Source organism: Rhynchophorus ferrugineus, unplaced genomic scaffold (genome assembly GCF_030347505.1).
Source record: "Rhynchophorus ferrugineus isolate W39M unplaced genomic scaffold, kcgeb_rfMv2 rfM1, whole genome shotgun sequence".
Taxonomy (NCBI): Eukaryota; Metazoa; Arthropoda; class Insecta; order Coleoptera; family Curculionidae; genus Rhynchophorus; species Rhynchophorus ferrugineus.
Window position 1 is genome coordinate 11,698,619 of NW_027472580.1, and position 22,811 is coordinate 11,721,429.

Here is a 22,811-nt window from a genome sequence, read left to right on the forward strand (position 1 = left end):
CAACCGTACCAACCAAAACTGTTTTGATTTAGCATATCCAAATGTTTAAAACTCTTTTCATGCATCATATTTTTTTTGTTGTTTCAAATATTTGTATGTAAAATACTGACAGGGGAGTATTGTAGTGATCTTGAGGCATGTCGAATTTTACATCGTGGAATAACTGTATCCCAGATGTTGAACACGGGCGGGGTGCCAGCAGCACCAAGTAGAACACGATAACGAATAGCTGGCAACCCCGAGACGTTTATCTGGGATGTTATTGAAGGGTATTTCCGATCATTTAGTAACCGACCATGGCTTGGTTTAGACGTGCCTCGTCTCCAAGTAACACCGCTGCCATCCGTTTTATCTATTTTATATTTTCTACATTTTTTATATTGCCAATAAATAATGGTCACATAATGTAAACACCACTGTTTCATTTCGTTTTACCTCCATTCACCGAGCCATCTAATTTACCCCAAAATTGAATTACAAGATTGGAGTTTGAATGCATCTCAAAATAAATTTTCTAGATTCACATATTAATTTTTCCCTACAAAACTTGGGTGGCATCAGCGATGAGCAAGGAGACCAGGATATTATCAGCGATTACTGTTGGATACTGAACGTGAAACAAATATTAAGCAGTATGAAAGTTCAGTTCAACCTCTGCTCATCTGGTCAAAAATAGTAAAATAATGAATTTATTGAATATATTGATTTGGTTTCAGCCCTCCAGTGCCCCAGGGGTGTTTTTTTCGGTTATCTAAAGCGATATTTTTAAAAAATATATCGATATATCAGAGGAAAAAAATATACATATATTTTTTGCAACAAGTATAAAAAATACATCGATATTTTTAAGGAAAAATAAAAATGGTGAAATATTAGTATAATATTATAGTATATTAGTATTAGTGTAATTTATTTAAAAAAAATATCGATATATCGGCCAAAATTATCGATATTTTTTCAAAAACTATCGATGTATCGATATTTTTTCTGCATCCCTAACTTGTGTTATTGAAGTATGCTGCTAAATTATTATCACAAGATATTCTACATAGTATATTACAGCATTAGTATGCCGCAATTAAGATAAACTGAGAATCCCTGTTCTAGACCAATGTTTTATATTAATACAAAGATAAATATTAATCGCATGAATCCGTGCTTGGACTGTATGGTGGATGCGGTAAATCCAAAGAAATCATCATTTAGTGGATTTTTTAAACACTTTTTGATCTTTCTAAAGGTTTCTAAAAATTTTTGTTTTTTTATTAACTTTTAGCGGAATAGAAACGCGAATTAATTATTTATTTTTGTATTAAAATTATATCTATGTGGTCTACTAAAATGTTATCGAATACAAAAAAAATACATTTTTGAATCATTGATGATTTCTATAGCTGAAGAAGATATTCCCTTCAATGTTCTAGGCTCTCACCCTGGGTTTGAAATGTGTCGCGCACCATTTTTCGCCATTGTTGGCACGTTTCATTCTACCGGTCATTCTCTCAAAATTTTAATGTGGTCTTTTCTGACATCAAAACTTCAACAAAACAATGTTGCCGCATCAACTCTGAGTTTTAGTTCAGTTTGGTTTGGACATACAACAAAATTCTAATCTAAATAAAATAATTGAACAAAAATGTTATCAAATATAATTTATTAGAACATTATAGTACATCTAAAAACTACAGTTAATTATACAGCCACAATAGTTTATAGGTTAGAGTTATAACCTCTTATCAGTAATGCTTTGAAGAATTTGTCATACGTCTGACAACCGGACTTTGACAGGCTCATTCGTTTATGTATTCGAACTAATCATACAGCATTCTGTCTCTTTTAAGTAAAATAAAATGAGAAGGAAAATATTGCCTAATTCTAAAACCAATTTACAAATTGCGGCAGGTGACGTATGTACAAAAAAAAATTTGAATAGACTATACACACATTTTGCAATATATTTGGTGGGATCAGAAGATTCTGATCTACTAATAACAAGATGTAAACTTATCACGGTTATTATAAAATTTAATAACCTTAAATAGAATATTGGTGCAAAAATGTTCCAAGAATATTAAATTTTCTAAAATTAAATACCTTACCAAATTTCAATGACGCGAACTAAATGACGCGCGCGTTATTAATTTCTGGTTAATTCCTAAATACGAGAACAATTTCGAAATCATTTTGGATCAATTAACACGCCCCTATAATATATATATATTTTATCATTTACATTTTAGTTCAATAGTTTTACCATTATTATTTGATATTACCATTTGACAGTAGTATAGAAACGTTATAAAAACATAATTTATGGGAAAATATAAATTACAATCATCACCTTATTTAAGTTTTTTATTTTGTTTTTAATCAATGAGCTCAATGTGTGGGAACAGCCTCAACAACGTTCTTAGACAACTATTTGAGCAGGACCATGTTGACATCGAATGACCTTTCATACGTTTAAAATTATTGATTAATTTGCATGTTTATAGCAAAAACCAGTTTAAGAATCTGGTTTATGCAATAAGATGAATCACGAGTATATTTTTTTACCTCTATTCGTAATGTGAAATAAACAAGGAAAAATCCAAGGACGTCTAAAGAACCGGTATTACTAGACACCGAGACAATCATTATAACATAATTTATAAATGACGTTTGAATTAAATTTATTGTACTGCTAATTATGTTTTTGTTATTTATTTAAGGAGAAATGAAATTATTAGAAAAGGGTAATATTTTTCGTGCGCTTATTTAGCGGGTTTTCTGCGGTTTGTTGCGATACAGAATTCCTAGAAAGTATTGTTTATCTATTTTTCAATATTTTTAACTAAAATATTTATCACATGCTTTTTTCATATAGTAACGAAATATATAAATTATTCTTCACAATAGTTCCAGTGTTTTTCAGGGGTGTGCAACTGCAATGGTAAGCAGTGTGGCAAAGTTTCGCTTAGTCCAATCATTGGCGGCGCTGACAACGCGAATTTGATTGGTTAGTTTAAAATAGTTATGTAGAAACCTGTAAGGAAAATACTTTGCTTTGATTGGTCTGCCATTTCGCCTGATTATTTTGTGACGTCACATTTATTGGCCAATAGTATTTAAATAAAAATCAAATTTAAATTTTAAAATTAATTTATTAAAATAAAATCCTATACAAATATATTTAAGTGTAAATAATATAAATATATATAAACAAAAAGCAAAAAAAACAATTATGAACTCTATTCTAGGCAAAATTAAAATATCTATAATTCTTCTATAACGCCTTCCCATATATGTTTAGTGCCATCAATTTTATGGGATCTATTAGAGTTCTAACTTATCTTGATATATTGAAGGTAAATTTTAAATCCTTCCCTGTTGATATTGCATTAACTTCATTAAACCAAAAATGCAATCACATCTCATAATAACTTAAAATTTGGTCTTGAAAATCATTATGGATTGGACAGTTGAAACACAAAAAATTTATGTGTTTTTTAAAGATATTTAGATTTTAGAGTATTTAATCTGTGGAACTACTTAATATAGAATATAGACAAATATTACATGTTGTCTCTTTTTCAGAAGTTTTGTTAAATAGCCTGAAATAAGACTAAAACACAATATTAGACTCTTGTTTTCCTCAGAGCAAAATTCTCTGGAACTGAAAATATAGACTCAACTGGTGATTTAACAACCTCAAGTGGTACTAGATCTCCCGTTAAAAATGAATATAAGTTATCTAACATGTTCATCTTCTTCACAATTTTCTCCGGGAGAATGATGTGAAAAAATTGAAGTGATGAGCCATTGTAAAGATTTCTCGAACATACTAGGGGAAGGATGCTGTTTCTACCCCCATGACCTCTAATAGATTCAACAAAATTCTTTAAGCAATCTTGGTTAAGATTTGTTAAACAAATGTAGTTATTTGTAAATTTAGACAAAATAGATTTCTTTAGGGTAATAAATCCCCTAAAAGTAGCAATTTATTGATGGCACCATAACAAATATTTTCTTAACAAGGCAATGAAATTTAACTATGTAATTCCTCTACTATAAAATGATTGAACACTGATTGTTCTAAAAAGTTAAAGTATTGCAAATATTTTAGGGATATTTTACAATTAAAAGTAGTATTTATTACTACTAATTATCCAGTTATATTAATTATTACCTTCTTGTAAGACTTCTTTATGTAGAGACATCACACTGACAGCATACGAACAACTTGGTAGATTAATTGAATTTTATTACTACTAACGTCTTCATAAGGTTTTGATTTTCTGTAAACAGACAATATATAAACAGACATGTAGTAGATAGATAATTTTATATGTACCTGATAAAACCAATGATGGATATGCATTTACCCTAATACCTGTTTGTGAAGGAAGGGTAATTCTAAATTTTTCACTAAAATGTCCATAACAGACACCATAACGTTGATATATTTGCATTGTGGTTTATCCAGGTAACTTACTACTATTTACTTGATCAACCCATTTTTGGAAAGGAGCGAGACCATTCTTGGGGAAACGATGGCGGCACCAGGAATTTAAACTAGCCAATCACAATTTGCTAGCGCAGCGCTACAGTTGATTGAACTAAACAAAACATTTCCCCAAGGTCGCCTATACCGTGAAATTTCTATTTTTTCTATGGTGTTTTTATGTATTAATCCGCGGTTTGACATATAGATCACGCTACCTTCCAGTCTCATTCTAAACATAATCTAGTGATCCTAACCATCAAACTACACGTTTTATGACAATGTGGCTTTTAGCTTAAAATTTAGAGTTCTTAGAATGTGATCTCTCTTGTATAAATTGTATCCAAGTTTTTTTCATCTAAACCATTTGAGGGCGCGCCAAGCTCTTTATTTACTACAGGGGGAAATTACAAAATAAACATTTTAATAAAATATTTTATTTATATATTAGTTAAAATTTGTATAAAACGTTTTGAAAATACATCAAAAAACACTACGTACTTAATTGAACACTATCCATATTTTATGTAGCCAAGTAACATTTTTCATGTTTTCTATTTGCGAGTCTATTTATTTTTTCATCCACCTGAACGAGCAACAGCTAAATATTGTTTTTATTGTTACTTTGCATTTGCTTAGAATGTTGTACATAATTAATCATTTTAAAAAATCACCATTTGCTGACAATATCTGAATTAGAATTCGTTAAATTTGATTTTGTACATTCTTTTGCCCATAAATAACTAAATCTAGAGATAGCTTTGCACAAAAACGAATTAAAATAGGTTTCAGGTACTCTTAAGTAATATCTAGGCAATCTAAGACAATATCAGAATCATAAAAAAATATATAACAATTCTTGTTTACAAGATTACCACATATACACTTAGTTCTTAGTCTTTTTGGTATTATACTATCTGATTTTTATCAGCATTAAAATTGAAGGCGCAGATTTTGCCTGTTTCAAAAGCATCTAAAGAATAACATGTGTTATAATTTTCAGTTTTCAGACATCTCAAGAACTGCCGATTATAATATTTAAATTTAGTGATTTAAATGTTCCTTTTCTATAGGTTAATATATACATATTATGTATTTCATGATATTCCCCATTTGGGTCCATAATCATCTGGTCGGTCTGAAATGCAAGGAATAATCCTTCCTGTTCAATAACTTCACATAGGAGAGCAGTGTAGAGAGCATTTCCTGAAGTTTAAAAGCCGTTTCTGTGACAGAGCAGAATCCTTTGAAAAATAATTAATTTTATTTGAACCTTCACATCCTGGAAAATAACACTCTTATTATGATTTTGCATTTGAAAGAAATCTGTATTTTTTTATTCCCGGCCCTCTAGTGATCCGGACGCGTAAAACATTGTTTTACGTGTGTCCATTCGAAGATTTCATTCTATAGTTATATGTTTTGTGTTGAGTATTTAGCTAAACAATTTACTTTCAACGGTACAAATTGAATTGTTTCACACAATAGTTATATCCAATTCAGAAAATTAAACGTAGATCATAATTTTGTACATTCCTGCAAACTGTCACTGTCATTTTTAAAAACATTTTAACGCTTATTTTCTAAAAGTTTTTGATTTTTGACTACTGTATCATATTAAGGCACCTTGATTATTCTGACATTACTACTATATTTATTATACAGTTATTTTTAATTTCCTTTTTGACAGTTAAGAAATGAGGTTAGATTTGTACGTCTACAAAGATACAATATTAAACAAAAACTAATATTAAATTTTAAAATTTCAAGCTCAACCAGGCTTTGAGTAACACTAATTGATTAATATAAAATATTTTGTACTTCATATATTTTCCTTTCTCATGTTTCACAATTTAATATTTTTCTCGGTTGTTCTTTTTAGAATTCTCTCTTTTTAGAATTTTTAGGTCTCTGAAATTTAATAGAGAAATTAAAATAATATGATGCACTATTAAAAAATAAATATGCTTCAATTTGAGAAGGCCGATAGCTTGCGTGCATTTTCTTTAGCGGTATCTATGAGTGAAATTGCGAAGTATTAATGTAAACAATTGTTAAATATCCTAAACCAACTGTTAGATTCGATGGTTTTGACATTTCTCTACATAAAATAACAGTTTTTCATTTAGTATTATTGAGTTATTTAATGTTTAGTGATGCTGGTCTTAGTGTATAGAACCATCATCCATCAGCCCATCATGACCTCCATCTGGTACGCACAAAATTGTTATTCTTGCTGACAAAATTGATCCGTAAAAATTTAAACTAAATTGCAACTACTGTAATCGGTTTAGATAAATTTTAACTTAACTTGATGAATTCATGTTCCTTTCCTAGAGTTAGCTTTACATCAAATAATTTTTCATAGGAACAATACCAAAATAAATATAGCATTAGGATATCTATAAATCCCAGGTTAATCTTATCTACTTTATATTGCAAAATGGATCCACGGTTGATTACACTCAAGTACCGCGTCGTATTTAATGTAATAATAACTTGGTTTTAAGTTTTAATTATTTAACAAATTAAATTACATATGTTAACTTTGTAGTTAAGATTTTTTAGAATAATTTTTTGTTTAATTTATATATTGGAAATATGAAAAAGGTGTCCTTATTGTTTTTTAATTGAAAATATAGTATATATAATATATTTTCTATTTTTTAGTCAGTTTGTGACAAATACATATCCCGGATCGAAATAAGTGGTATTCTGAACGTTTGATCTATAGAGCGTTATTTCTCATTTACTATTTTCCAAATAGTTTTCGAAGAAATTAAATTGGACGAAGAAACCACTCAGAATTGTTGTCGGTAATTATTTTAACATCTAAGAATAAAGGATACTCGTACAAAACATATTGTATTGAGCATTGCCGAGTTTATTGCCTTGCGCTGAAACAAAGCAATATTTTGAAAACGAAAAATAAATTGTCTTTCACCATCTATTGGTTTCAGTTCATGTGACATCCAGTGTACTTGCTTTTAATTCATTCCATTTCTGGAATCTGGAACTGTTTGACTGACCAATACGTTTTCTTTTCCTTGTTTTTGCCATGTTTTTTGCATCCAATGGCGCCACCGATTCTTCGTCTTTCTTGGAATACTGGAATGAGATATACTGACGTATTTTTTACGCAATAGTAATGCAATAAAGCAACTAATAAACGATAATAGGATAAAAATAGCATTAGCAACAATGTTTATTTTATTATTTGCTACATAATAAACCTCTTGGGTTCAATACACTTATGTCAGCCTTTTTGTCTTCGAAAAATGTGTTGTTAATTCGGTTTTAATATCCTCAGATTTTGTATCTGTTTTTGTGGTGAAAATCTCGCAAGACGAATAGCTTCATGCAACAAAATATTTAACACACAAAATATATTTCATTTGCCAAATAAAATAATTACCTGGCGTTATTATTTTCTTATGAGCCTATCTTTATCATTTTTTAGATAATAACATCTTATTGTTAACAATAAATATAATGAAAACTAATTGAAGTTTTTTCTAAACAGAAAACAGAAACAGTTCTCTTAAATAAACAAACAAAAGGAAAAGGTCTCTAGGAAGATATTTGCTCTTTAAGGAAAATATGTATGTATAAATATATTTTTCTCCGTAGTTGCCTTCAAATAATAAAAAAATTAAGTTTGTTGTCTTTATTTATCCATTTTAATCTTTTTCTTCTATATATATATAGCTTCAGTAATAGTTTTAATTAGTTTCAAGAAGTTATAATACATTTTTAATGGCCTTGAACCAGGAAGTTCTGTATGAGGTATCCGTAACTTAGTCGGGAAGACCCGCAGGAATAAGCGAGTTGGAGTGGTTATGTGAAGACTGCCTCTGGGCTACCCACTAAACCCCACCCTATCAGCTGATCCAATGACCCTAACTGATACTTCTTACTGTTAGTAAGGAGGGTGCCCGTAACCGGTAACACTGTTAAGAAGCACAAGGCTCAGGCAATGACGTGGCGTCGTTATCACACCACGCAGCTTGCGGTACATGAGTTAATCGCTCGCCGGAGAAGGTCGAGACAGTTTGGAGTTAGAGTACGACGGGGAAGTGTCGGCTATGATAGAATAAGGCCACGAAGAGCCGAATGAGTTATTGGCCTAAAATATCGGTCACCTTGGTAATACATCTATTGTCCAAGAGACGAAGGGTGAAGAAATATCTCGAGTAGAGCTATACAATCGTGAACTTGGGGGACGTCTGTTTCTCTATGAATTTTATTGTTCCTGACGAACCAGGGGGCATTGATTGTTCTCCTGAGAATTTTGTTTTGAAAGACTTGAAGACATTCAATCTGGCTAGGTGAGACGTATTTTAGATAGACACTGGAGCCGTATTGAACGACTGATCGAACTAGAATCTTGTACAGGAGAGATGTTATTGAGAGAGGAAGCCTGCTGGCCCGGTTGATAAGCGGGAACAGTAAATTAACAATACCTTAACCTTTATGGAGGGACCATTGAATGTGGGAATTCCACCTAAACTTGCGATCGAAGACAAGACCGAGATAGGTGGCTTCTTCTGACCATGGGATTTCGGCGTTCTCGATTTTAAGACGCGAAATGCTCGGTGCAAAATGCTTCTTGTGGAAGAAGATGGCCTGGGTTTTCTGTGGGTTGACCTGCAACCTCCATTTTGCTGTGCCTATGACTCGTACGCTCCATTTGATTTTATCCAATATTTTGTTTTAGACAGCCTCTACCAATTCCACGAAATAAACCTTTCTGTAAATAATTTTGACGCTGGTTTTGTTCCCTCATTGTAGTTTATTTAGGTAGTACTAGATGCGTTTTGACATTACTTTACATAAAATAACAGTTTTCTATTTAACATTAATGAGAACATGACTGAATTTTAATAAATCTGCTTCTAACATCAGCTACCTTTAGACAATTCTAGTGATGCTGCTCGACGATATTCTAATTGACGCTTTTGATTTGGATGATTTAACAGTGGTGATTTTGACAAAGAAAGGCCTGGAGGGCCAAAAAAATTCGAAATTTGATGATTTCAAGACGATAGTTTAGCACTTGATGAATCCTATTATTTCTAGACATTCCAGTAGAGTTTACTCAACAATGTCTTGAATTTATTGTCAGAAAAAGAAGAAAAAAGAAGACTGTTTCTGGGGCATGTTATAACTGGCGAAGAAAAATGGATGTACAACAATTCCAAGCGCAAGAATTCATGACTTTCTCCAATAGAACCATCCCCTTCGACACCGAAGCGGATTATTCTTAGCCATAAAGCCTTGCTGTCCTTCCGCTGGAGTCAGCAGAGTATAGTGCATAACTAATTGGAAAAAGATTAGCAACAGCGAGTAACAGACGTAAAGTTATTTCCTGCTAGACATGGTGGGACTTCCTTGCGTGTAGTCTCGTCTACACGTTACAAGAGTTGTTATGGATAGTTGTTGCAAGTTGAATGGGAAGTTCTTCCCAGAAACATCGAGTGTACTCACCAGACCCTCTTCTAGAGATCTCTAACTACCACTTGTTGAAATCTTGAAATATTGAAGTGCCGAACTAGGACGACAATTGTATAGTTAGCAAAACCAAATCAAACCACCATCGTTCTTTCAACACTATATCGCTATATTACCTGAAAGATAATAACGAAAGGGAAAATGATCTAAAATATTTTTGCCTAACAATTTTCTAAGTGTCTTTTAAAAGTGCAAAATGGATCAGGATACATGCAAGTACCTAATACTCGAACAAAACTACAATTAATTCGTAAGATATAAAAATAAATTAGGACGAATCAGATATTCTTAATTCTTTTATATTAATATTTTCCATTCGTTTCCTTAAAAGATTTATTAAAATCTATTTGTGGTATCTAACGAACGTGGGAACAGTCCGTTGTATCAAATAACTTTCTTCTCGTTAAACGTTTTACCTGTTTTTGCGCTTGAATAGAATTGTTATTGGTAAACATCGCTATCCGGATAAGTTAGGCCAATTCTGGAATATGTTGACTTTGCGCGGTGCCATGAAATATATTTTACTTTACTGAATTGTTATATTTAAGGAATAATTTTATTATATTAGATTTAGTAATAGATTTTTAAAATTTATTGTGAAAAATATGTCACCCATTACTCAAAATTATTAATGTAACTGACGGAATGAAACATTGCTCGTTGTTGTGTCGATAAAATTCCTCTTTTTTGGAGATGATCCAAGAATCGGCACAGCTTTTCAACCATGAGGATGCTATTGATAGGAATAGATGTTAACCCGAAAGTAGAATAATTAGAGAATACGTGTGGGGTACATTTTAGAGTTTAAAGAGAATTTTTAACTCCTTGAGTCATATACAGATGAACATTGTTATGTAACAAGATTATTTTATCATGGCTTTCTTCTAGCATAGATATAGTGGTTATTTCTTATTTCTTATTTAGGTTTGTTTTCTGCTGTTAGTGCTGATATGTAAAAATAGACTTTCAGGCTTTAATTTATATGAGAGTCAATGTTCTTCTTGTTAAACCCCTTCCCAAGACTTTTTAATCTATAAGAAATGATGAAAGTAATATCTAATTAGTTGGCAGGTTTCAACAGTTTTCGTCCAGCTGCTCCTGCAATTCTGCGTCTTAAAATGTCTTTCCTGTTCCAGGGCGCTCTTTGATTTCCACTCGTAAACCGTCTGATTTGAACGTCTGGAACCCATCTCTACATATTCACTAATACTATCATCATTGTACGTAATGCAGTTACAATTTTTTGCAAATAAAAATAAGAAACAACACTTTCAACTAATGTTGAATAGAATCATTTTGATGAAGCATAGAAAACATTTTGTTTGCATTAGAAGAATCATCATCAAATGAGTGAAAACATTCAAGTTTCCTTAGATAATGAACGTACATCTTCTTTTATGAGAAAGCGTGTGAGTATTGTTATCGACGTTTGAAGATCAAAATCTGGAAACCCTTAATTCAATAATTGTTAAAACAGTCTGAAAATTTTTTGAGTGTATGGGCTGGGTTTTCATAGGTTCATTTCTATTCATTCAATCAAAAAAATTCAAAAGTGATTAAAGGTTCAGCATCTGAAGATTTCGGAGTAGGTAATCAGTCATGCTTCTTAGGATTTTGTTTTGAAAAACTTGTATTATATTAAATTGCTTTTCGTGTAACATCTCCATAATTTAATTGTAATAGTAATTTATTATGCACTGATAATTGTGATTTCCTCCCAATGTATTGGTTAAACATTTGCTTATATTTCAACTCTAGTTCCTTCCATTTCTTTTTCCAGCAAAATTTTGCATCAAAGTCCTCCAGATACGTAACGTTGTTACTATATGGAATAATAAGATTATTTATTGTTATTGGTGCATGTGCTGTCTGATAATAGGTTAACTGCAAATGCACAGATTTACTTTTTTTAATTTTTATTTACCAGGTTTGGATCCAGTTTGGATTTTTGGGTTACTTCTTGGCTATAGATTTCGACAGTAAGAATCGCAACATCTTCATATCAAATGTATAGCCATCGTGATATTTTCCAATTGTGTTACCACATGTATAATGTACGTAAAGAATTAGCCTTAATACACTTTCTTGTGATAGAGCTTTAGCTTCTTTTATTAACCGACTTCAAAAAACGAGGATTTTCTATGTTCGACTGTATTTTTTTAATGTATGTTCACTGATTTTTCCATCATTTATGGTCCGATTTTCAAAATTATATTTTTATTCGAAAGAGTGCACTTCCGAGGTGGTCCCATTGGAACCAAGACAGGATCTGTTGAGGGCAAGGTGGGGAAATCGAGGGAAACGTTTAAATTTCAAAGGCACGTACAAAGTTTTCACATATTTTTTATCTAAAATTATCAGATATTTGTGTATAATGCTGAACTGATGTGACGGAAAATCGGAAGTCGTTCAGTGTAATATCCATTGTTTGCTTTTTAAGCACTAAGTATATCATATGGGAAGCCGTAGAAATATCGTGCACGAATGACGGTGTAACGGTTAGAGCGTTCAGTTCACACGCGGAGGTCGCGGGTTCGGTTCCCGGCGGCAGGTACAACAACTTTTTGTAACAACAACTTAGGCTAGGTAGCGGACCCTGGGGCCTGAAGCGTTCCTTATTTTAAATGTTTGGCTCTTTATTCCTATTTTTCCTCATACGGGCTGCACCTTTACTTGGCGTACCCATTGTAATATTATCATTGAGTATATATATAACACTAAAAGGAGAATAATGTAATATTTTTAATAAAAAAAATTAACCGACTTCAAAAAATAAATATTGAACTCACTAAAAGGTAAAAAATAATGAAACTTAGATTTTTCACACAAAAAAAATGTTTAAAAATAAAATATGTACATTATAATCGTTGTACTAACTAAATAAAAATGAATAAAAAACCTTATTTAACCTTTCTACTACACATATACACATATTTTATATTCTATTATATATACACAATTTAGCTTAATAACTAACTAAACCTATTTATCTATATTATGTTTACAATATTATTTTAACAACTACCAACTGATCACTTTGAAGTCGGTGCCCAACCCAAACAATAAGAAATTAATAATATAATTTTGTGACATATACACTAAATTAATTTACGAATATAAAAAATTTAATTTGTTCTTTGTGTTTAATAACGCATTTGACGGTCATAATATAGCTTTAATCAAATGAAATAGCCTTCAAACTCAAAAGCTAACAGAGAAACAGAAACAATATTTCTTAAACCATAGTTTGACTTGTATATTAAAAATTTAAGACATAATTTAGCAATTTAACGCTTCTCAATCGAATTTAACATACTAGAATATCATCAATAAATTAAAAAACAATTCTGTATGTGTATTTTCGATAGAGTCAAAATAACAATCAATGAAGTTGAAATGTACAACAATACGATTGAATAATTTTATCGGAATACATTAATACGTCAAGTATAATTATAATTTATGAATACTAGTTGTTTTTAAAGGTTTAATATTACACGGTGATAACGATTATAAAAAGCAGCCCCATAGTGAGGTAAAATACGTTATATGGTAGCGCCTTCGATGAGAAATGCCTCATTTACCATTTAGAGTAGCGCTCAATTACCTTTAAATATAACCGGTCAAGACCCATCCCAGTAGAATGTGATTTTTTTTACGTTTTAGTTCTTTTTCGCATCGAGAGGAGGTCGAGTAATAAACGGCTCTTGGAGTAAACAAGACAAGTTCGCGGACCTCTTTCCCTGGAATGGCCTCAGCCCGTCAGACGCAAAAAAAATGGACAGGTAAGTGGATTATTTTCTTCAAGATATTCTATGAAAAATTGTTTTATATGTTTTTATGTTAGTTCTAAATATAAGAAAGTTTGAATTAAAATAAAACTCATATTAATAAAATATATTGAATTATAATAAAATCAATTTTTTTTTATTAAAAAAGATTGTTATGACATTATTATGACATGTGTTATGGAAACTTATATTACTTATTTGTTCATCTATATTTTTAGACGTGGCCTTTGATAAAATATGGCATTTTTTAATTAATTACATCTTACATTAAATATGCTTAGTACAATCTTAATTTCCAAGTTTATTACTTCTGTTCTGTTGTACTTGCGAGTACGGGATTAATACATCAGCATGTATTTCCCAAATTATAATAAAATTGATCTACTTAATCTAAAATTACGAATACACTTAATATAAATAGTAGTAGTCTAAATGATATAAAAGTAGATTAATTTATGGTGCCCGAAGACCGGGAAACCGTTTTGGGATGCGAGAACCCTATGCGGGTTTTTACTGCAGTGTACACAACAGTGAAAAGTTTCGCATTTTTGGAAGAATACTAATTGTCGTAAAAGAGAGGCCGTAAGAAAGGCGAAATACAAAAAGATACCATATTTTTGTAAAAATGACAAAACAGATCTGTGATGGTAGTCATAAACCGATGTTGATAGCTAACTAGCTAATTGGGAAGGTGGTCTTCAAAAAGGGAACCTTTTCACAAAAGAAAATAGCTATAATGTAGGGCTAACATTCCTGGGGGTTTTCCGATGGAACAGTCTACATGGGGTAAACTACGCGGTAATCTGTTTCACCGTCGCCGCCCTGGCAACCGGCCTGGAGTATGAGAAATTGGTCGTGGTTTTTTTTATTTATTGTTTTGCTTGAGGCCAAACTAACCGATGAGACAGGATATTTTATTAGCTACAGCAGCAAAATCTCTCCGGATTTCCTCGATCGCGTCGTCTCTTGTCGTTGCTGATGAGGCTAGCTGATTGGCTAGTCTTTTTTCTCCTTAATTTTTCCAGGCGAATGTCTAAGGAACTATTACAGGAATTTGTTGAGATTTCGGTCCGCGATGCTTTGGCGGTGGTCGTTTTTCCCACCCTATAAAGTTGACAGGGTGCCCCTTTCCATAGCTGGAACACTTGGCCGGCATTTTTATATTCTTTTACAGTATCTTTACTCATGGCTACCAGCGCATTTTATTTACCAATGGTGGGGCTCGGAAGTTCTTGGACGACTGTCCGTACAGTTGGAGCATTGTGTCGACTGCCTATTGTCACTTTGGGATTCAACTGTTAGTATCTGGGCAATTTTGAATATGTGGTACTCGTCTCGCAACTTAAGATCGACACCGCAATATTTCCATGGCTAGATAACGTCACGTATCTAGGTCTCCACTTCGACCGACGGTTCGGTTGACATTCCCAAATCCAGAAAGGTTCGTGGATAGCAAATCTGCTCTCTTCTCTGATCTCCCTTCTAGCAGACTTAACATCTCCATCAAATGTTTATTTTACAAGATGTTAATTCGGTCCATACTCCTCTACGGATCTAATGTCTACTTCAAGTTTGTTATACCCAACCAGGTCAAACGGCTTCAAATTTTCCAAAATAAGCCCTTCAGGTGAATCTTAAACGTTCCATGGTTTGTCAGAAATAATCAAATTCATAGGGAAACTGAAACTCCAGAAATCAAGCACTTCATATCTCAATCATTCCACAAACAACTCAACTCAAGTTCTTATGAAAACGCGCTTGTTCGCGAGCTGGTCGACATGTTAGGATCTTAGCACCGCGTCACCGCTAATCTCCCCCCCTTTTCCAGGCTGAAACGACCTCATCCGTCGCTGCAGTCATAACTTTTGCCCCCATACGATAGTATCCAGTTGTGTGTTAACTCAAGTTCGCGAATCAATAGAATCGCCGGGTTCTCGTGCCCAATAACGGCTGCCCGATCAGCGGGTGGCATATCCCCAAATTTAATGCAGTGGCAGTAGCGATCCATAGGGGTCAACTGTGAGGCGGTTTTGATTTACTGTATTGGTAAGCCCAGAAGCAGTCCCACATAACCCGGACCAACTTTTCACTCCAGGGCAAGTATCCGCGACCAGGTATGCGTCATGCATTCCACCGCCTGGTTTTAGGCCAGAACAAAAAAAAGCTACTCGTCTCTGGACACTATGATCTGCGTGAGTGGGACGGCGATACCTCCTTTTGTCCGCCATCTCTTTACCAGGGATGGATGGAATCCCTTTTTCAGGAGTGCTTCTCAAATTTGATCGTCTGTTATCGTTTCCACTAGTTCTCAACTTTTCACATCCTACTTTTCTAATTGTCACTTCAGAATAAGATAGGGTGACAAATATTCAGATTAAAAATCCATCTATGCGGGTGTGTGTGTGCCACACGATAGTGTCTTTGAACCAATATTGTATTTACACTATACCAGTCATATACCTAAAAGTGATGGAGTAACAGTGGTATTTGTTGATAAGAACGATATTGAGACAACTATAAATAGAGTACAAACAGCTGCTAATAACATTAATGGGTGTACTAAGAAATAGCGGATAAAATTAAGTGCATGAATTAGTTGAATAAAGCCATTGTGGGCCTATGGTGTGCAACTATTTGATTGTACAAATAAATCAAAATGAACGAAGATTTCCAAAACAATATTCTTCGCAGAATTGTTGACGCCTCATGGTGTATAAACAACCAAGAACAAAAACTATAGACAACCAGATCCAAATCTAAGAAAAAACACCAAGAAGTGTTGCCAATGTACTTCGCAGAATTGATGCCGCATAGTATTTTAGAAATATAGACATCCAGATCCAGATCTAGGAAAAAACCAAGAGGTATTGAGTGAAGATAAAAACGTTAAAGTACTACAACTGCTCGACAACAGTGGACTTATTAGGAAGTTGAAGAGACAATAACCGTTTCATCTAATATGGTTAAATTATAAGTGAAGGTTCTTTACACCTTTCTTTCTATCTTTACGAATAATTCGATAGAAAAATTACTATAATACTGAAATTAGTTAGTTGCAATATGTGTGGCATGTGCTTTCAGAAAATAGTATTCAAAATAATTTTCAATATTATAAAAGGGGGCTTTTTTTACCCTTTGGGATTTAACAATTTACCCATTGGGCAATAATTATTTCTTATGATAACTAAATCATATACGTAACATATAGAAAATCAATTCAAGTAAATGATAGATATTATCTATCTATAAGTATAAAATATCAGATTGAATGATAGTAAACGTTTTATTCCACATGCTTTGCTGTTATCATTCATATTTATCCGTTTGGCATATATACTGGACACTTTTTCGAGGTATTTAACTTCGTAACACTAACACTTTAGTTACAATCGTTATGGGTTCTAGATACATCATTCTGGAACCATTGAATAATAGCTTTATTATTATAGATTTGTTAGTATCCCATAATTCGATTCCGAAAAACCAAATGGGCCTAAGTATTGATTTGTACATCAATATCTTGTAATCTAAGGATTTGGGTTTAGTTCAAGTCCATTTTGTTTTCATTTATCAAGTAAGTGCTTCTTCCAAGTGAGATCTAGATTCCATCTAGATCTACCAGATATTTCATCTTCGGATCCAAAATCAAGTAACAATAATTTATTTTCAATGGTTATTTGTTGAAAAATACTAGTCAGTTCTTTAAATAATTGACAGAATTGAATCAGACGACTAGTGAACGTTGTTTTATATTAACAAATAATAAATTATCAACAAGCAAATTCCGGTGGTTTGCGGTGACTTTATAAGGTTAAAACATTACACATTTATTGTGAAATTGGCGCCGTATTTTAGGTCAGCGTCCCATGCATGTTGAATAATTTATCTAAAATAACGATATCTTATGCTTTAAAATACACTCATTCCGGTGATCGGATTTTTTAAAATGAATTCTATCCTTCGAGTAAGAATTTGGAGCCTTAAAAGTCAGAGACAGTCAGATTTAAGAGCTTTAAGTCACTAATTATGGCGTTGGTTAATCGACGACTATTCTAAATGTTTTTGCCACGATTTTTAGCATAATTTTTAACGTTCTTTCACGTATTACGTGCTTGCATAAAAGGTATTTATTGAAAAAAATTGATAGAATATATACTAGGTTCTGGAAAATAATTGCACTTCTGGATACAATTGATTCCGAACTGATTTAGCTATCTGAAAGTTGTTTGAACGCTTGAGTTGGGTTTTCGGGTGGAGCATCATCCTTAATATTCTAAAAGTATTTTGGTGATGATGAGCTTCGGCTGCAAATTTCTAAATTTCTTCAAAACTAATAACAAAAGCAGTGAATGTCGAAAATACAATTTTGAGCCTTCTACTATTAGTGTCTGTATACCCTGATTACCTCAATAGTACTAAATAGGACATTGTTATTTTATATAGAAAACAACCAGTTACAACTAAAATCTCCATTTTTTTATTAATAATCTAATACTATTTGTAGAAAAGCAACGACAAAAACAAAACATAATACAATAAAAAAAAGTTATCCAGTAATAAGACACCCAAAAATATGAAATAAAATGACTGCATCTTTCGAAAACATACAACTAAGCTATTTTCAAACAAATACAAATTAGTTGAATACAGCCTATAATGCTTGTACGCAAATGATCAACATTTATTTTTTGAAAAACAAAAAATATAATTATTTTATAACGTGGCCTTTTAATATTTGACATATTTGAAAACAAAAGACTGAACATAACCTATAAAAAATTGCAAAGGAGAAAATATCATAACATAATTATTTGTCAGATATAGTATAATAATATAATATATCATTTGATCAATTAATTCAACTAGAATTCTTTTTAATTCTTCAAATTCTTTTAAATACGTACTTTAGCCGGGTGCGGTCAAGGCGACAGGACTATACAAGGTTATAAATTTATTTTTGTGATTATCCATAAGGCAAGAGTGAGAAATCCGTCAAGGAACATGATCCCATGAACATTTAAAAGGTATCATTCAAATTTCAATCAACAATAGGCAAATACAAATTGCAAGTTGAATGTATATATAAATATAAAATTTTAATAATTAAACTGGAATCGTAATTAATTTTTTTTATAATATCGGCTATCATGGCAGCATAATTATAACAATTTATTATCTATTATTATCTAATCTAATACCCTAACTTTTTTTTAATAGGGGAATAAAATTTATGATAGTCCATTCAAAATAACAGTGAACTCACGCCATGAAGATGTTTAATGTACTGCCTGCCGCAGTAAATTCGTTTTGAAATCAGACAATATTTTCCTTCTCATTCGATTCTAGTTAAAAAGAGATACAGTGCTGCCTGATACGTTCGAACATGTAACCGAATCAACCTACAAAATTCGCCTGGTTGTCAAACCTCTGAAAAATTCTTCAAAAAATTATTGACTGTAATTACAGGTTATAAACCGACAAACGTTGTTTTAACGCTTTGCTTGTTTTAATAAAATTCGAATCGCTGCTTATTATTACTCTGATCGAAAATACCGAGATAAGAACGAAAGAAAGTTGAGAACAAAATTGATGTGGCAACATTGCGATATTTGACGTCATAAATTTAGATGAGTTCACTGTTTTATTGAACGGACTATAGAGACGCTTCTATTAAAATTCATTATTTTATAGAAATTTCACGCCAACACAATATATGATATATTCAAAGTTATTTTGTACATACGTTCAACCCTGAGTTTTAGTTCAGTTTAGCTTCGACATACAACAAAATTCTAATCTAAATAAAATAATTGAACAAAAATGTTATCAAATATAATTTATTTTAACATTATAGTACATCTAAAAACTACAGTTAATTATACAGCCACAATAGTTTATAGGTTAGAGTTCTAACTTCTTATCACAGTTGCTTTCAACAATTTTGCACACGCTGACAACCGGACGACTTTGACAGGTTCACTCGTTTACGTGTCCGAACTAATCAGACATCATTATGTCTCTTTTTATTTTGAATAAAATAAAAAAGAAAATATTGTTTGATTATAAAACTAATTTACAAATTACAGCAGGCAATATATTAAACATCTTGATGACGTATGTACAAAGATAACTTTGAAAATACTATACATATTTTTATGTATAAAGATAACATAAAAATAAACATATCGAAAATACGTTTTTAAATTCTAATAGATATAGTAATTGTCAAAGAAATAATCGCAAATAGAAATCTCAAAACAGATTAGAGAGAATGACGAAATAATGGGAAAACCAGGCGTTTGAAAATCCACGTGATCTACGTCGAGAGCTTGAAAATTCAAAGAGCGAAAACGATTGGTAAAATAACCAGGTATCGGGTACAAATCTGCAATTTGCGTATCTGTTTAACCTTCACCAGAACTGATTAAAAACCGAGACGTATTCGAAGAGAAAAAGACGCCTTCCCAGTCGTGATTAATTCTTATATACAGTGAATTACAAAACATTTGTGGAAGAAATGATGTTGAGTTGGAGATAAAACAGAGTTGTAAATAAAATTTGCGTAATTTAATGCACAAAGACGAGTTTGTTTATTTAAATGAATAATATAATAAATATATAAAATTAAATAGGTTAAATCGATACGTAATGGTGAAAAGAATTACGAAATGAATTAAAACGACTTACTAAATGTATGTCTGGTTTTGGAAAACACTGATTCCCTCATCTGGCCAAAATCATGATTATATAGTCTATTCAAAGTTTTTTTAGTAGTGCATCATGGCTATTTGTGACGTCGAAATATTGCAATGTTGCCGAATTAACTCTGAGTTTTAGTTCAGTTTGGCTTTGACATACAAAAAATATTTTAATCTAAATAAAATAATTGAACAAAAATATTATGAAATATAATTTATTTTAACATTATAGTAAATCTAATACATATCTTATAGAAGGACTTAAAACTACAATTAGGACACAGCTATAATAGTTTGTAGGTTAGATTTGTTTTATTTACATTTAACTCTTTTCCACACCATCCATGAGGTGGAGTTAACCCCTTGGAGGCCTAATCCACCTAATTAACAATTGTATATTTGAGAAACATATTTTACTCTCATTCGAGAGCATATTTACTTATCTGTGTACACTATTATTCATAAAATTAATCACTGAATTCTGTCTAATGCATGTATCATATCTAGAAAACAGTTAGTATTCATTTTCTCCTCATACGTTTTAACCTAATGCTCATGTTTAATTTTGAACAATTACAATCATATCTTGCATACAAATCTTTCACGTCCTACAATACCATTTTCTACAGTTATATTCAATTAATTATGTGCATACCTTTAGTTGTTTCCACTCTCATCACTCTGTCTCAGGAATTTATAGCATTGCACAGCATTATCACATATCCTAAAAGTTTCCTTCAGCCACTTTTACATTCCCACTCATTGTCCAATTCAATCACTAAACTGTTAATTTTTAATCCGTTTGAAACATGTTCACAATTCCACCATTTATCAATTACTTCCTCTTTATGTCTAATCGAGTCCCTCCAAACCCAAGGTGTTATGGTTGACAATGCTTCCTTCCACATATCCAAACAGTTTTTGATGAAATATCCTTCTCGACCAGTAATATATCTGCAATTAATTATTAATATAAATAATGATCAACAAAACCTAATCGAATGCTATTGTAACTTTTACCTTTTTCCATCAATTTTTGTTGTCTTTACACTGTTTTTGTTACCGTCTTGCGAAGAGTGCCACAATGGACCATCCAACAACCACATGAAATATCCAAGTTTCATCAAGATACACAAATTCAAATAGTTTATCTTCCTTGGTCTTAGTTTATGCCTTTAAAAATTTAATGATTTTTAAGGTAATGTCTGGAAGTTATATTAAACCCTCCGAGGGTTATCTTTACACCATTTAAACCATATGCCCTGTAAGAGTGTATAAAAGGATCTCTTACATCCCTCAAAAAGCTGAATCTCCCAAATTATTTTATGTATACTTTTCACACAGACAATTTTCTCTAAAATAATTTTATTAAATTATGTTTATATCGATAAAATAGCTTGTGTACTTACTGTTCCTATACATTTCGTATATTTGGTCTAGAATACAGTCAATATCAAGATGGTGAAGATTCGTCACCCACTATGTATGTAGACGGGTTTTCTTGGGTGAATCTAACTTATTATTCTTCATTTTGTAAGCGATGTTATTCACAGTACTCACAGTAATATTTAGCTCGGCAGCAACCCGCTAAAACATTTTCAATAAAATTGTAGGGACTTATATTATTTAATATTATCAATAATTACCTCTCTAATGGAATTTACTAGCAAAAGGGGGCCTCCATTATCTCGTTCCTTTTCGAAATAACCTATTAAAGCTGGAGTCAATTTGTGACCCTCAATATCTATTGTTTTCGGCATTTTACAAAGTAATATGATATATTACGCAACGACTTAAATGATCAAAATAATCAAAGGGCTAAAATCATTTTTGCTGGTTTTTAACCTGTAGTATGTAAAATAAATTATATTTCATAATATTTTTGTTCAATTATTTTATTTAGATTAGAATTTTTTTGTATGTCAAAGCCAAACTGAACTAAAACTCAGAGTTAATTCGGCAACATTGCAATATTTCAACGTCACAAATATCCATGATGCATTACTAAAAAAACTTTGAATAGACTATACACACGACATTCTAGTGTTTTTGATTATTGACATCGACTCTTTATACTTTTTCTTTCTTCTTAATTCTGATTAAATCTTGACTCTCTTGACTGAATTCATGTTCTTTGACTAATTCTGTAATTATTTCACTACTTTTGATGTTACCGCTGAAGCTCTTTCCTCGGTATCTTGATGGTGGCTAGGAAGATTGGTTCAAGAAACCCTTTTCTGTATGCCGGTTCGATCGTAATTACGGGGAGGGAAAGGCTCCAACTAGGAACTCCTCATGCCGATGGAACACGTGCGTTACGAGCTCTTA

At 31.9% G+C, this 22,811-nt stretch overlaps 1 protein-coding gene and 1 long non-coding RNA gene across 2 annotated transcripts in view; one reads left to right on the forward strand and one right to left on the reverse strand.

The window, feature by feature from the left end:
• Positions 1 to 22,811, forward strand: part of LOC143204185 (sialin) — a 63,621-nt gene that overhangs the window by 8,119 nt on the left and 32,691 nt on the right. Inside the window, exon 2 of the mRNA XM_076416673.1 lies at positions 13,661 to 13,779. Within this exon, the coding sequence (XP_076272788.1) occupies positions 13,743 to 13,779 (37 nt within the window). The 5' untranslated portion in view covers positions 13,661 to 13,742. The remainder of the gene's footprint in view (positions 1 to 13,660; positions 13,780 to 22,811) is intronic.
• LOC143190243 (uncharacterized) lies at positions 21,893 to 22,357 on the reverse strand. The gene is made up of 2 exons (XR_013004260.1): positions 22,130 to 22,357; positions 21,893 to 22,070 (listed from the first exon to the last, which is right to left on the reverse strand). It is a non-coding gene; the product is annotated as an uncharacterized LOC143190243 (long non-coding RNA).